General features: G+C 28.7%; 1 protein-coding gene across 1 annotated transcript; it reads right to left on the bottom strand.

Moving 5' to 3' along the window:
* Positions 1-6,915: 6,915 nt before the first annotated feature.
* Positions 6,916-9,694, bottom strand: LOC108840155 (chaperone protein dnaJ 15). The gene is given in 8 exon segments (XM_057004417.1): positions 6,916-7,271; positions 7,359-7,586; positions 7,664-7,753; positions 7,821-7,871; positions 7,943-8,073; positions 9,015-9,307; positions 9,382-9,420; positions 9,422-9,694. Coding segments are annotated over 8 exon segments (1,134 nt in total). The 5' UTR covers positions 9,496-9,694; the 3' UTR covers positions 6,916-7,043.
* Positions 9,695-18,157: the final 8,463 nt, after the last annotated feature.

The raw sequence follows: 18,157 nt of genomic DNA, 5'->3' as shown, positions 1-18,157 counted from the left end.
TTTTTTGTCGACCAATTACAGACTCATATTGACTCTGTAAACCATGTTGGAGGGGTTGCATCCATGTGAACAACAAAAGACGTCTGCCTTCTTGCATTATGTGTGAGACTGTCCGCCTTTTTATTTTGTGTCCGTGGTACATAGGTAACCTCCGAGGACGTGAAACTTCTCTTCAGACTCTTTATGTTTTCTAGATAACTTGCGAAAGCGGACCATTCATCAGGTTCCGAAACCATCTTCACCAATTGAGAACAATCCGTTGCAAAAATAACACTATATTGCCGTAAATTCCTCATACATTCCATTGTCGACATAAGAGCCTCAATTTCTGAGTGAAGAGGTGACTGACTTGATCTTGTGTTTCTTGCTCCCATCAATCCATCAAAACCCTCCAAAGTACTATACCATCCTTGGCCTGAATAAATCTCTTTGTCTTTCCAGGATCCATCTGAGAAGCACCACCTACCTGGGATCACCGGGATTTGATCACTGACCTCTGGTCGAATGTGATCAGCTCTCTGTTCCCGTGGTAGTTGTGCTTCTTGCCATAGTTGTGACTCTGTTTCAGCCAGTTGAAGGGTGTCCCGAGGATCCACATCCAAATTACTGAAGACTTTGTTGTTCCTTGCCTTCCAAATATACCAAAAAATCCATGCATAGTGGTGGTCCTCTATTACTGATGGAAGTCTCCAAAATAGATAATCCATATTTACGAATAAAGATTTAGTAGGAAAATTATCCGGACTCGATAGAATCTTGGATAAAGCCCAGACTTAAACCGCAGGTGGACACTCGAAGAAAACATGGTTAATAGATTCTTCGTGATCTCCACACCTAGTACACCTGATATCACCCTTAATTCCTCTTGACTGCAAATTTTTTTGTTACTGCGATACAGCCTGAAAGTAATTGCCACAGAAAATGTTTCATCTTTGCCATAAAAATATGCGGATTCTATAGCTTTATAATATATTTCATCCGTATCATTTGAAGTGGTTTTTAAAATTTTACATATATATTAAAAATTATAAACTTCTATGTAATTTATCTTGGTTACATAAAAATACTATTAGTATTTTGTAATCGATCACAAAGTTCAAATAATATTATATTATAGCTAAAACAACGAAAATATCAATTATTTTGAAACAATTTTTTTTTTCTCTAAACATCACTCAAAGTGATACAGAGAGAATAGAAGATATTTCTAGATTTACAATATTAAAAAAAAATAGATATCCTTTCAATTTACTGATTGGTTCTAGGTTCATTTTGGTTTTATTCTTTAAAGGACTATAAAATTCGGTTATTTATGAATTAAGTTGGATTTTTGTTTAGTTTTTTTTATTTCTATAAATAGTTGTTCAAACCTATTCAATATTTTATATAAATATTCATATAAGGTTTATATTCATTTCAAAAATAAATGCGCGCTTTGAAACACACAGATTAAAATCTATTACTTCAGTTATACGTCTAGAAACAATGTTTATGATATCTAAATAACTGACTTACTTTACTATTCAGTGCTGCAATGTTCTCTGATAAAGCTTTGATACATGTGCTTTAGTACTTATTTAAAGTATAGTTATAAAAGTTAACCAAAACAGAATATGTAAACAAAATTTAATATGCTCATTCATTGATTCGTGGTCTCGAGATATAAGCAGCCACATCTTTTCTTCGATAAATAATCCGCCACGTTTTATGCCCCACATCGAGGAAGCAACCATAGAAAATTATTAGTTCTTTTATTTTATGTTTAACACAATTTACTTACATTAAAATCAATTTATTATACTGTAATAACAAGAAAGAATTAAGAATTCTTTTGGATAAAAACCATAGATTACAATATCAAAATACATTAAGTAAAATAAATCTTCAAGAGAAATTAACGACAAATTTTGACCAGACCTTAAATTCGTTGATAAAACTTTTAAGACAAAGTCGCACAACAAAATAATTTTATGTTGTGACATTAGTAGCCAACCCTCACCAACAAAACAAACAGAAATAGTCACGGTTGCATTTTCTGATTTCGTACAAACCGCTACACAAAATACAAATAACGAATAAGCCGAAACAAATACTCAGTAAAAAAATCAATTTGTAAATACATCAAGGTCAGAGAAATAAAGTACAGAAAATAAAGAAGAAAGAATTCACTAAAACAAAAAGTGTAATTTACACCCATCTTTTATATCACATGAATCATTTATGGTATCCTAATCTTAAGTTAAAGTTCACCATAAAATCTAAAATCTAAATTCTGAATTATCAGAATTATCTAATCCTAAGTTAAATTCTTTCCCGAATTTTAGACATCAATTTTCCTACATTCTGGAAGTACGTCAACAAATATATCAACAACTACATCAGCATATAATGCAAAAGAGTGGCACTAAAAACTTGATGATTCAAGCATCAACCAAAGATCTCTTGATTTTTTTTTTCACAGACACATCTCTTAATAGAGACACGTCATTCTTGTATAAATAAGTAGAACTTACTTTTCAAATTCTTCCAAAGACAATTAAACAATTTTCATTTTTTTCTTAAAAACTCTTTCATTTTTTTTCTCTTCAACTAATTTTATTTATTTTTAATAAAAAAATTTCAATAAATATATTATTTCTTTTCCAAATTTTACAAGGGAACAAACATCACAAAACACGAATTCAAACTAAACTCACTTTCATAACATACATGTGTATTACTTCTAACAAAACTTCGCGTAGCACCGGGCCTTTAAAAGGTTTGAGCCGGGCCTGCTGATACCAGATTATCATCTTCACAGTTTTCAAAATATAACTTCTGGCAGAATTTGATGATTTCTTCCGTACCAAAACTCTTGATTAACATCTAAGAATCCAATCGATATATATATTTTCAATCGTCTGCTAATATTTATTTTCAAAGTTATCGCGTTATATTCCTTTTTGTACAGTTTTACCTTTCCATATAAATTTTATTACCAATCTTAATTCTTATCATAAACATGCAAAGCTAAAAAGTAAAAATATGTTTGCGTTTCATGTTCACGTTTAGCTACTAGACTTTGACTTGACTAGTGACGTAAACACACAAACGTATGTTTATGATTCGATTAATGACGACGAAGGATATCTTCTCAGGAAGTAGCTTGTTAAACTAAAGCCATGGGCTTTTGTAACTTTTCTTTTCCTTTATGCATTTATATAAAGAAAGCCAGTTAAAAAAAAGTAGCTTTTTAAACTAAGTAATAACTGGTAGTTTAACTCGATGGTGCAAAATTCATATAAATTATTGCAGTGTGTAACGATATACCAAACTTGTGTGATTTGTTCTTACGCAATTCAACACCAAAAGCAAAACAAATTTCTCCAAAAGTTTTAGCAACCACCGCTCAAATATTACCAATATGTCGAAACTATTCTGTTAATGTTGGTTTTGTTTAAAAATAATAGCTACTACTGTTTTCCATATCCAGTAGAAAACCTCTAATGCACTACACAAAACTTGATCACCAATCAAATCCAAAAATATTGTTAATCCAATCCAATGGCTTCAAAAGTCAAAACAGGTTAATATTTTTAAATTGTCGGGCTTTTTATATTGATAACATTGTCAGCCAATAATCACTTTACTCCATGCCTTTGTCTTCTTATATATATATTATATAATTTGACATCTTTACTTCTTATTGACGATGTTTAGTTGAAATCTAGTCATTTCACATTACAATCACTTAATAAATATTTTTAAGAGAAAGAGTTAAATACTTCATACATACGCCTAAAGACCAGTCTGAAAATCATATAAAAACAATTGGCCCTAGTTTCTTCTTTGTTAGACTTGAAATAGATAATTCTCAGCAATTTTATTGAATAACGTTTCATTCACTGCAAAAACTAAATACTCCCTCTGTTTCGTAACATAGATGTTTTAGAAAAAAAATGATTTACAAAGATAACTTTTTGTTTTCTTTTATTAAAATATGGCAAACTTAAAAAATTGACTTTATTAAATTCATATTGATTAACAAGTTATTGAAAATTAAAATTACAGAAAATGATACATTTATTATAGTGATTGACTGTGTTTTTTAATACTCCCTCTGTTTTTTAAAGATCCATGTTCTAGGAAAAAAATTATTTTAAAAAGATACATTTTTTACTTTTTCAATGTATTATTTAATGAAAATCTGTTAACTTCAAGAAAATTAATTGTGTTTATTGAATTTTTATTGGTTAAAGATTATGGAAAATTGTTATTCACAAAAATCAATGCATTTTTAATTGATTTCTTAATATATGTGAAAAGTCTAGAATATGTATCTTTAAAAAACAGAGGGAGTATGTCTAAGAATATTTAAATTCTATTCTTTATGTTTCATAATAAGTGTTATTTCCTAACATTTTTTTCTTGTTACACAAAACATGCCACTTTACAATTCTAATACATTATATTTGTTTTCAATTGAAAATTAATTGCAAACTACATTGATTTTATAAATAATTTTGTTTATCTCAAGTACTATTGGTCAGAAATGTGTAATTAATAACAATGTATATATATATATATATATATATATTTCTTCATTTTCTTAATATGTATAAAAATATCAAATTGAAACTTATTTAGAAACAGAGAGAAATGATTATAGCTAGAATATTTTAGAAAATGAACAATAAACTTCTTTTTAAATGGGCCGTGTGTATGCAAAATTGTATTTTGTCCTTTTGCAGGAAAATGGTGATTGTTCGTTCCGGGATATATGGCCCAAAAGGTAATTAAAAAAACTTACAACAAAATAATAATCCCTTGTATATTATTGAAAATCATTAATGTTATGAACTATTATGTGGATGTCTATTAGACCTACATATCCATGTTCTAAAAGGTTGTATACCCTAGCTTTGTAATCCATATATATGTATTTTGTTCATTGAATAAGAATAAGAACAACTAATTCTCTATTCACAAAAATTACAATATTGTTTGGTAACTACGTGTCATCGTTATGATGATTTTTAGAATTTTTAGGAAAATAGATTGATTTATCTAAACATATATTGAGTCTATTAGCGTTAGGGCTTTGAAGGCTTTATGAAATTAGAAATTGTTTAAAGTCATTTTTTTACCAATCAGATTTTCTAAAAAATAATCATCCTAAAATCTCTAAAGTCCTTATACATTTCTCTCTTCTTTTGTGTTGTTTCTTCTAAAGCCAAAAATACTTAACCTTTACAACTTTTTTTTAATTTTTCTCTATAAACATTTTCTTTTTTATGTTCCCTTCATAAATAAATCTTTTATATAAATTTATATAACAGTTTTATGAAAACCTAAAATTGAAAAATTAATTATTGAATTTTTTTCTTGTTCATTTGAAATTCATATTGTACTACTTTCATAATCATATATATTTAATTTTTAATAATAGTATAATTCTACGTTTTAAATAAAAATTAAAACCATTATTCAAAACTTTCACAATATCAACTACCAAATTTTATTTTAATAAAACTTAAACTAACAGTCGAAGTTTTAGCAACCAAATTCTCTACAACCATATTTCTAAAACCAAAACCTAAAGCGAAAGTCTTTACCAATCGGAACGATTATAATTTTATTAAAATAACTATTAAATTTATTAATAGTGTATAAAGAAATATTCTCTATTAATTTCTTAAATAAAAACTACGTAATTATCTAATATATTTAGCATATATATGACAATTAATGTTTATGAATAATAAAGATTTAACAACAATTTTTGTATCTTCCTTCATTTTAGTTTAATTTTATATTATTAAAAGAAATTTTGTTATCGAGGGAACCAAAACCGAATTTTATTTGAACCAAAATATTCTGGGTATCTGAATATATTCGAACTATATTTATATACTTAAATATATTTATTATTAAAATTAAATATATAAAAGAGTATACAAAATATATAAGATGTTTATAAGTTGACCAAAATAATATATATATAAATAGTTAGAAGTACATGTTTAAAATAGCTAAACAATACTAAATTTACTTAAAATATATATTGATATTATATCTAAATATTTAAGCAAAACCAATTTTTATGTTAAGTTTAAGTATTTTGAAATATTATCAAATTTATATGTTATATATTATTTTATTTTAGATTTTGAGAAATTTAAGATATATATGAATTTTAATTTAAAAAAATAAAATAAATGGATTTTCCTAATCCAAACTTGAACTGGACCTGTAAAGATCTGAACTGAACATAACCAAATCAAACCAAATAGTACCCGAATACCCATCTCTATTCAAATATAAAAAAAGTTATTGATAACAAAATATGTATTTATAATATTTAAATACAATATATTTAAAAAAAACTCATTCCGTTGGAGTGTGCGAATTATCATCTAGTGTTCATAATAGCCTAAACTAAAACACTTTTCTGTGACAAAAATAATTCTTATACAGTAACAGAATATATGGATCATTGTACTGAACATATTTACCTATATAACCGCACACAGTAATTTTGAAACATTTCCTCCTCTACAGAAACCACACACCTAGAGAAAAACATATCTTACCTATCCACATTGTGTAATGGCTGAACAAGTTTTACACCATCTTCAACCAATTTTAATCAATTTTTTTTTCTAGATTTGGCAACTCTTAAGAAAAATTTGGTAACTGATTGTTGAGGATATAGCGACACACATGCAGGGAAAAAAGTAGCGTACATAAAATGGTCAATGCAAAAAATACCCTTGACCTCACTATAAACCCCCGCAATATATCTCTCTTGAACCCTTGACCTCACCTACGAACCCACAGCATTACCCATTTGGTCAACCTCAATAACCAATCTGTCAATAATAAATATAACAAACAATAAATCAATGGTGTGCATTTGCATACATTTTGCATCTCTCTATAAAACCATTCCGATGAACATATATACGTATATATGCCTACACATAGAGCAAACCTCCCAAGTGACACATCTGTTCAATGAATAAACCAATAAACACACAACAAAACTGCCTTTTAAGTGGAGATCAACCAAGCTTCTTATCAGATCCTTTTAGGTTCAAGTTGAACCATTTCCTCTTCGACTTGTCTCTACTCCCTGATCCCCCTTCTTCACCCACACCATCCCCATCGCCTTTAGACTCTTCTCCCTGACCCTTGCTGCTACTTCCATTGCTCAAGTTGCTACTGCTTGGTGTCTTCACCACAGAGAAAGAGGAATGGATTGAATCCCGTTGCTTTAGCAGTTCATCCACCTTTACCATCATCCAAAGAAAAGACACATTATCAATCAATGTAAGGAATAAACTAGAGAGAAAAAGAGACCCATCCATCAACGCTACCGTTTGCTTCTCCTGTGTATATCTGTTGGTTACTTCTTGAAAACGCGCCAAAGCCTTGCAAAAAAAGAATATAAACTAGACGGTCCAGCTGTCAGCAGTAAAAAGAGAATTATCATTACCATAAACTGCAAAGATATGAGTGCCAGCTCTCAGTTGTGAAACCTCACAAGGTTGAAGACCTTCCAATCGCTTAAAGAAAGCAGATTCAGGGTCTTTGGCTATAGCTAACTGCACAATAAGGAAAAGCTTTCTTTCATATATATTCTAATACCGAAAAAAAGAAAAGAGCTCAAGAACTTGCATACCCCATTGACAGTAGAATCCATTCTGTACACTTGAAAATGTAAAAAATACATGCCAGCTGACGTCACCTTTCCTGTTTTCTCACTCTCTTCCTGCAAGAACAACTCTCATCTAAAGACAGTTCAGTAGAACAACATTTTTTTAATATTAAGTTTTTACCTGTAAGGCCAATCCATAGCCGCCACTTGAATCTTGCTCAAAGTAAAGTAACTACAGAAAAAGACAGAGTTAGAGTTAGAGTTAACACTATCAGTATGATGGTCAGTAATGGCATGATATACCTTAAATTTACTTTGTGCTGATGATGTAACTCTAACAACCACACCTGACTCAGCTTGTTGTTCACTTATCGTAACACCAAAAAACTGAGCGCATTGCTTCTCAACCTTGCCGGTAACTGATGTTCCAATAGTAGTAATGTCAAATGGGCAGGTTATTAATGGGTGGTCCATGTCCAAATTGATATGGACTGAATTGGACAAATCCATATTAGACCATAATTAAATTTTGTCCAAATGGGTGAACCCAATTATATCATGGACAACATTGGGCTTAACCACTTGGACAATGGGCGGCCCAATAAACTTAAATGTCTAGGGTTAGAAAATTAGGCGAAAACACAAATAATTTTTTTCGTCGTCTGCGTTTTTTCTACGATTTTCTTCGATTTTTCTTTACAAAACATTTTTCCGCCAATATCCCCAAAACGCAATTTCCCGCCAAAATTAGAAACACACAATTTCTTACCAAAACCAAAAAACATAATTTTTCGCCAAATCGGAAAAAAACATAGTAGCCTGTCAAAACCGGAAAAACGTAATTTCCCGGCAAAACTGAAAAATGCAATTTCTGTCAAAACCGAAAAACTCAATTTCCCGCCAAAATAAAAAAAACGCAATTTTCCGCCAAGACAAAAAAACGTAATTTCTCGCTAAAACCAGAAAACGCAATTTTCTGCAAAAAACGAAAAACGCAATTTCCCGTAAAAACTGGAAAACACACAATTTCCTACCAAAACCAAAAACATAATTTCCCGTAAAAATTGAAAAACGCAATTTTCCGTCAAAACCAGGAAATGAAATTTCTCGCGAAAACTGGAAAACACAATTTTCTGCCAAAACCGAAAAACGCAATTTCCCGCAAAAATCAAAAGAACTGAAATTATGTTGTTTACATTAAATGGACATATGGATCCCATGGACAGCCCAACAAATCTTGGTCTTATTTGGTTATGGTCTCATTTGGACATGGTTCTATTTGGGCTTCGACCAAAAATGTCCAGCAAAAAAATAAAGCCCATTTGGACACGCCCAAACCCGCCCGGTCCGCCCAATTGACATCTCTATCCAATAGGAAGGGGCCTAACAGTAACAGTACCGTTCAAAGCCACTTCGAGAACACTGGCGGATACACTAGTCTTGATAGGCACGCCTAGTTTGCTGAACAAAGCTGCAAACATTGTGTTAACGGTTCCAAGGTTAGACAAGTCAATCTCCATCTCCATTCCATCGGCGTCAAGCGCCTCGAAGCCTGCATTGTCGTATTGCCTTCTCTTCTCGGGATCAGACAAGATGCTGTAGGAGTACGCGACTTCTTTGAAAAGCTCGGAAGCGTCAGGGTTGTTGGCGTTCTTGTCTGGATGATACCTATATGATAAAGATTAGATCTTTTTACTGAGAATCTGAAAGAGAGAAGAAAGAAGTAAAGGAGGTTTGGTTACTTTAGAGCGAGTTTTCTGTAAGAGGATTTGATTTCTTGATACAGAGAGAACCTCGTAGGGGTCACGTCGTCGAGTCGTCGGAGAAGACGACCCTTCCACCTTTTTCGAACTCATCGTCGTCTCACCTAGAATACGAATTTGAGGTGTCTTCAACAAGATCGGAGAAAAGAAAACGAAAGGAGGGTTTACAGGACAAGTCAAATTTGATTTGATTTGATTTTATCTCTTGTAAGTATGTAAATTGTAACTCGAAGGATGAATGCCACTTCGGGTTGCTCAGACCAACTCTTGAAACAAGTTGCATTCGCCAGGTCATTAAGTTTTCTTTTTTTTACATTACGTAGAAAATCGAAAAATTAGACCAACTAACCATAAAACAAAATACACAATTAATATTATTATTTAATATCTTATTATATAAAGCTAGGTTCTTCAAAGTTACTAATTAACACGATCGCGACACGTGACAATTATAATTTTAAGATAGTGACATGTGTTAAAATATATATATAAATAAATAAAATCAATCTTATCTTCTTTTAAAGATTAAACCAAAGATATTTAAAAGACTGTTTAATAATGCTAATTTCCCTTTATTCAAATCCTAATTTAAAAGGTCATAACAAAAAAAATTGTCATTTAAAAACGATTTACAAAAAAACAATTATTATTAAATCAAAAATGTAAAAGGCTGATTAATGCTAATTTTATTTTATTCAAATCTTAGTTAAAAAAGTCATAAACCAAAAAAATCATATTTATAAAAAAGAAAAATGTAAAAGACTTTTTAATGCTAATTTTCCTGTATTCAAATCGTAATTAAGAAGTTCATAACCCAAAAAAAATTATTTACATATAAAACGATTTAAAAAAGTAAAAGTAAATAAAACGTAAATATAATTATGAAAGAAATAAAAACAACTGTTAAGAAATATTAAATAATGCTAATTTTCCTTTATTCAAATCCTAATTTAAAAGGTCATAACCAAAAAAAAAATTGTCATTAAAAACGATTTAAAAAAACAATTATTATTAAAACGAAAAATATAAAAGGCTGATTAATGCTAATTTTTTTTATTCAAATCTTAGTTAAAAAGGTCATAAACCAAAAAAAAATATTATTATATAGAAAATAAAAATGTAAAAGACTGTTTAATGCTAATTTTCCTGTATTCAAATCCTAATTAAGAAGCTCATAACCAAAAACAATTATTTACATAGAAAAACGATTTAAAAAAAGTAAAAGTAAATAAAAAATAAAGATAACTATGAAAGAAATAAAAAAAACAACTGTAAAGAAATCTTAAATGCTAATTTCCTTTTTTAAAAAAAAGAAGTCAAAGAGCGTTTAATGTTAATTTTACTTAATTCAAATTCTAATTAAAAAGATCATAACTCAAGAGGAACAATGAGTATTCACATCTATATATAGAACTAAGCTCTCCCATATTTGTTTAGACAACTAAAAATAAGTGTTGTTTCAAGAAATATACAAGGTTTGGTTTTATATTCCGAACTTGGCATGTCCTTTTTAATACATTTAGTTGTGATTATGGTTATTGTTGTGTTCGTCCTATTTTTTATAACTTTTAGTTGTGATTATGCTTATATAATACCTTTATTTATGTTGTGTTGGATGACGATGTTATGCTTATTATTTCTGTGTGTTTCAACTATTCTTATTTATTATGACTATTTACCAAGAATTTTCAAGAAACAATGGCTTCAGCAAGTTATTTAACTCTAGAAAGTGGGATGCCAGAAATTTAAATAGGAATAATGAGCTTATATGAGAAAGTTTGGAGAAGGATTACGTGAAGGAGCCGTAATTGAAATCTGTAATTTTAATGTGCAAGATTGCAATAAAAACTACAGAGTTTCAGATCATAAATTTCAAATAAGATTGATCGAGAGAAAATCAGTTGCATGTGAGATTCAACAAATACCTCAGATACCGCCTGAAAATTTTGATTCGAAATTATGAAGATTTAGATCACCAGAAAGACTCAACATACGATTTATATGGTAAGATTCTTTTGGTCAGTTATTCTTTATATATCTCTCCTTTTGTATCTTTCTTTCAACTTATTGCCTATTTTTAATTAATTTTTCTTAAAATAATCCTATTATATAACATGCTTTTGTTACAGATGTGATCGGATATATCAAAAACATGGAGAAATCAGATGTTCGTAGTCAGACTAAACCTGTCCTCCAAAGAGTTATTCTATCTTTTATTGTTAGGAAGGTATATTTCAGTTCCAGTTCTATTAATCAATTTCGTTTTTTTTTTATTTCTCTTTTACATTAAATATTCTATCTTAAACAGAGGAATTGAGATACAAGCAACACTATGGGCTGAACAAGCAGAATTATTTGAAGATAAATATCGTGTTGTGGAAAGTAAAAATATTGTTCTTATCATGACAAGTGTTTTGGTGAAGACATATGAAGATGCAATTTATTTTTCGGCATCATCTGGAACAAAATTCTATTTGAACAATGATTTTGATTCTGTTTAAGTCGAACAAGGTACTATCTAAATTTATTAAGTTATTGACGGTGAACATGATAGTAAAAATTATTAATTAAAAAAAGAAGTGTAAAATTACTATTGATAGAAATTGTAAAAAGAATAATTTTAAAATTATTTATTAGTACAAGAAATAATTATTTTATAGCAATTTATTTATTTCTTAAATTCTAAAGACAAGATAATTGTATAAGGTTATATAACAGTAATTTTCTATTTCTAAAATCCTAATCAAAAATGTAAAGGAGTATTTAATATTATTTTTTTATTTTTATTGTAAATAAAAGGATATTTATAAAATAGAACATTTTTCCTTTTTTAAAAAAATTCTAGCAAAATAAAATTTTAAAAACTTATTTAATAAAATATTAGATTAGTACATAAGAAAATGTATACTGTTATCATTTACTTGATTGGTGTTATTCGACTTTCAATTTTTCTTATTTTTCATTCAATTTTTTTATTTTAGGTTGGGTTCAATTAAAAAATTTAGGTATAATATTTTTTCTAATCCAAGTAGAAAGTTGATAACAATTCATCTATGTACCATTATTATAAAATACAAATTTTAACTTGAACTTATGTATGAAAATTATTTTTAGTTATAAAATAAATCCCACACAACATATGAAAATCAATCATAAAACTATAATAAAATGATTATTATTTTATGTTTTCTATTAAATTAAAACATCAAACAAAACCGTTGCAACGCAACGGGCTCATATCTAGTATATATATATAATTCTACAAAAAAGATTTTTAGTGTTTTCGGGCATATTAAACTTGCTCAAGATTTACATTTAAAAATATACTAGATGATGACCCGCCCGGGCGGGCGGGTTTATTGTTTACTTCACGAAATTTTAATCTACGGTGTAAATTATTTTAAATTATATAGTTTTGAGTTGTATAATACTTAGGGGGTGTATTGTACTGAGACTTTTAGAAGATTTGTTTTAAATTGACAATTTCATTGTTATTCAAACATGAATTTCAAAAACTCATTTAAAATCCACTGTTATTGAACTTGATATTTCGTAAAGTACTTTGAAATCTACTGTTATTGAAAATATTTTAAGTTATCGAGTTTTAAAATTTCGAGGTGATTTTAGGGTGTTTGGGTGAAGTTGTTTAGTTAAAAATATTAAAACCCAAATCTCATAGTTTTAGGTGATATTCTAGAGTAGTTTGACAAAAATCACCTAAATCTCTACAACTTATTGAAATCATCTGAAACTTCATTAAAAATCAAATCACATCAAATGTTAAATTGAATACACCCCCCTCGCTGAGTGATTTTATGATTGGAACTGCATGTATTCAAAATTTTCTGAAGGTAGAATATAAATATAAACGTGTTAACGGTGAAAAAGCTGGTGATGATGGTTGGTGACGGTGAAAAAGCTTGTGAAAGAGAATCCATTAGCTTTGAAGAATCAACATGATCGGTAAAGAAAACAAAAATATATTTCTTAATACATTGTCTTTGAGGCTTGAGATGTTCGTTCGTAAGTGTTTTTATTTCCTGTCTTCACACCCTGCAAAGCAGAAAAAAATGCATTAGATCAGTAATAGAAAATGGTTCATAAACACAAACTATAAACAATATTTACAGTTTCATCAGTAAGGATGCACTCTAATGTGTCTCCTCCATAAGGTGTGTTTTGTTTCCAACAATGAAGCACTTTAACTCGAATTCTCCAATTGGCTCTCAGAGGTTTTACACCATTAATTAGAACTGGAGTGCTTGGTTTCGACATTGTGATTTTTAGGAGTTTTTTGTGAATGTGGAATGATGAATACGAAGACCACTATTTATGGACATATTTTAGTGGGATTAAAAAAATTAGGTGTAGTAAATACAAAATATTGTGATTTAGTTAAAATATCGATTTTAGGTATAGTAGAATAAACTTGGAGAAGTGGTTTTCCATATTTGATTTTGACCGAGATTTTTTAATCTCCATATGTGATTGTAACAGAGATTTTATAGAAGAAGAATCAACTTGGAGAAAAAAAATTTATATAATCGATTTTTTGTAACTATAAATTGATCCCGATTTTATTGAAACCATAATCTTTAAATAATAGAATAAACTTGGAGAAGGGGTTTTCCATATTTGATTATGACCAAGATTTTTAAATATCTATATTTGATATTTGATTGTAACAGAGATTTAGGGATAGAAAACTCAACTTGGGGAAAAGGTTTTTCTAAAATCGATATTTTTGTTACTATAGATTAGGCATGGGCATTCGGGATCCCAATCGGGTTTCGGTTTTATCTAATCGGGTTTCGGTTTTTCGGATTTATAAAAATCAGCCCCATTCGGATTATTTGAAAGTTTTGTTCGGGACCGGTTCGGGTTATATCGGGTTTGGGTCAGGGTTAGTAAATCTTCAAAGAACCGGTACAACCCAATATATTTTCGGATTCGGGTCCCAATCGGTTCTTCGGTTTAAAAATATCTGATTTGTACCTACTTTGTAACTAAAACATAAGTAAAATTTGTTTTTTGTATCAATACCTAATTTGTACATTTTTGTAACCAAAACATATGTAAAATCGATTTAAAAATAAGAAATGAACGTCAATCATGATCATTCAAAATCAAACGAAAGTGAAACATGTTTATTGGTGAAAAGAAAACCAAATAAATGAAATCATAAAACGAAAACCACAACCTCATGAAGTGAAAAACATTGTCTAATGAAAAAAAAATATAAATCTAAATATTTCAAAATTCAACGGCCACCTTTAACCATCAACATTCATGTAATAGAACCACCAACCTTTATGTAATAGATAAGTATTTTAGATGTTCAATGTATCTTAATGTATTTTGAATACATGTTAGGAATTGAGATCATGTTTGGTATAAAATCTTTCTGGAGTTTTGAATGTTTCCGGTTCTAACGGATACCCATTTAGATTCGGGCTCGGTTCGGATAATACCCATAACCCGAAATACCAAAAAACAAGATCCATTCAGTATTTATGTCGGATTCGGACCGGTTCGGATTCATTTTTACCGGATCGGATCCGGTTCGGATTTTTGGGTTCGGTTTATTTGCCCAGCCCTACTATAGATTGATATTTTTGTTATTCAAATAAGAGTATACGGAAATATATTCAATTTAAAAAAGCACCTTGGATTTATTACAAATTAGAAAATCAAATGTTTTATTATACAGTGTTGTTGCTAATATATAATAAAATAGAAATAGATGCTTTGTCTAATAGATGTCTAATGTGTAATGTATAATAAGATAGATAAACGTAAAACTTATAACGTAAAACTTATAATAAGATATATGTTATTAGTAAAGATAAACTATACAGTGCCCAATTTATCTTTACTAACACCAACTTAGTATTGAGTTTGTTATGAAACTATATATTGCCGGACTCGCTATAATGACTCTCACGACCATGTCAGGTCGGTTGTGTCGTTTTACGTAAAACTTATAATAAGATAGATATAATAAGATATAAAATATATAAACATATTTAGAACTATAATTTCTATTAAAATAAATTTATTAAAGAAAATAATCTTGCGCTGTTGTTATTTATTTATAGATTCGACCCGTAACTGTATAAATATTTTTTTCACTTTAATTTTTTCTGTGTACTAATGATATAATATATATATGTACATTAAACTCTACAACATTATTGTTAATATTACATTTTTAAAAATATTTTTTTATTTATTATGTTAAATAATTATATTTTATGATTTTAATTGTCTATTATATCACAGTATATCATATAAACAAATCCAATATTTATAACTAATTGAACTTATATTTTGAAACCATTATACTAATAATATATGAATAAATTATTTTATATTATATTTATATGTTATATAAATTGATTATGTTATGTGATTTTAATATTTAATAAGTTAATACAAAATATATAGAGAAATCGAGTTTGGTTAATATATGATTAAGGAAATTTATTATTTAAATTAGAAAAAATATTAAATGTTTAAATCTATTATTTATATTCAAATTAGGAAAATACATTTATTAATCAGAAAAGACAACAATAATTAAGGAATCTAAATCAGAAAAGACAACAATAATTTTGGAAAACACATTAAATAAACTGAAAAAGACAAGCATTAAAATAGGAAACTTAGTTAATTCTCAGTGGCATGCCACTGTAAATAAAACTGAAAATTAAGGGGTATTTTTTATTGGGTACTTCTCTTTTAATAAGATAGATGTGATGTCCTACTTAAAAATCCACCTAGAATAAGTTGTAATGTTTCTGTGTTAATAAGATAGATTTGTATGTAACATAAGAAAATATTTAATTTTACTTTGGGCTGGAAATTCGCTGATCGATTGCATGACCACCAGACTACTCCGCTTCTTACTTCCTTCTGACTCCAACTAAGGGTATGGGCTTGATAGAAACTTTCTGGGCTAGACTATTAACATTTAACTGGGCTTGACTATGTGAAATTCTACTTTGGGCTGGAAAGTCTAATGGGCTTTTATTAGGACACTAAAGCCAAGAGCTTTTGTAAAACATTTTGGGTCTTTTATTTAATTTAAGAACGCAATTTACGGTGTTCAAAAAAAAAGAATGCAGTTTAGAAAAAAAAAAAAATTTACAGTATATGTATGGATAAAAAGTATAAATTTAGTGTTAATTTTATTTGATTACTTGGTGTATCAAAAATTGTACCGTAAATATAAATGTACTGCAAATTTAAATGATAAAATAAAATTAATATATTTTAAAATATTTAAAATAAAAAATAGAATTCACCGTGAATTAAAGACAAATTATACAATATATTATTTATATGTATATATATATATATATTTATGTTTATATTGTGAGTATGTATTTACATAATATTTTTCAAATAAATATCTTATTATATTGTTTAATTATATTTTACATTGTTTTAACTCGAGAGTAACAAATTTTATTAATTTATTATATTTATCAATATAGATTTTTTGAATTTTATGTGTTATTTTGTAGTTTACTTATCATATATACAATTTATTTTGAGATTAAAACTATATTTGTTCTGAACTTCAGTATTTTTTTCATTTAGAGTTGAATTATCAAAGGTTAAGTAAAACAAGTTTTTTTCAAAACATATAGGAATTGAGATAATAAACTAAACATAAGGAAATACGGGTTTTGATATAAAAAAAGTTATTGAACTTTTTTATTCAATTCTTCAAAAAAGATGTTTCATTTCAATATGTAAAGTCCTACACCACCTTGCCATGAAATTTACCTCTATTCATTTTCCGCAGTGTTTGAAACACTTCTTCTTTTGTATCTAGTTCAGTTAAGTATGTTTCATCTCATCAAAAACTCACTTGAAAAACAAGTTTTTAGACAAAATCATAAATGGAAGAATTGCGTTATTGTATTAGAATTTAAACTACCGATTACAAATTCAAAACTATCTTATATAATGGTTCTCCAATGATCTTCTCATGTCTAATTAAAAACGAAAAAAAAACATAAATAAAAGTTTACATTATCATTTGTTACCAAATAAAATGTAAGCTAATTGGTTTAAAAAGGTGTTTTTACATTTTTGATGGAAACCTAGACACTGTAAATAGTCTTTTCCACTGCAAATTGAATTTGGATGGCGGTAGTTACAGCTGCACCTCTTAATTTGAGAGAAAAGAAAATAAAAAGGGCTAGTTTAATAATTATATTATATCACTTTTGTTTCACTTAATTTTGAGTGTTCGACTTAGCAAAATTTTCCAAGTTCTTGGTTCTTTTAGGATGTAGATCTTATTTTTCTAAGACTTTGTTGATCTTGAATGTCCCATGCATGGCACTACATACTTTTGGGCCTTGTGGGAAAATAATGGATTTGTTGGGTTGGGGTTGGTGGTGCCATGATCGGATCTATAGAGCACTGGTCAAATTTTGGAATATCTCAGCCAGATTTTTTTTTTTGTCAACATATTCTTTCATTAAAAGCGGTATAGATGGTAAAACCGAAAATTACAATTTTTGTTCGTGAGATTAAATGTACAGCAAAACAAACACGTGTAAGCAATTTAATAGGCTTTCACACACGTAACTTCTTTACCTTCATGCTGTACCGCTTCGGAAATCCAACGCCGTCGACACTTCTGAAGCTCATATTTCTCCGGTGAACATACGAGATTTCCGATAACTGTCTCCACACATTTCAATTCGATCTTAAACATATATCCCACTTGAACCTT

The sequence above is a fragment of the Raphanus sativus genome, chromosome 2, assembly GCF_000801105.2.
Source record: "Raphanus sativus cultivar WK10039 chromosome 2, ASM80110v3, whole genome shotgun sequence".
Lineage (NCBI taxonomy): Eukaryota > Viridiplantae > Streptophyta > Magnoliopsida > Brassicales > Brassicaceae > Raphanus > Raphanus sativus.
This window is presented reverse-complemented; position numbering and strand designations above follow the sequence as displayed.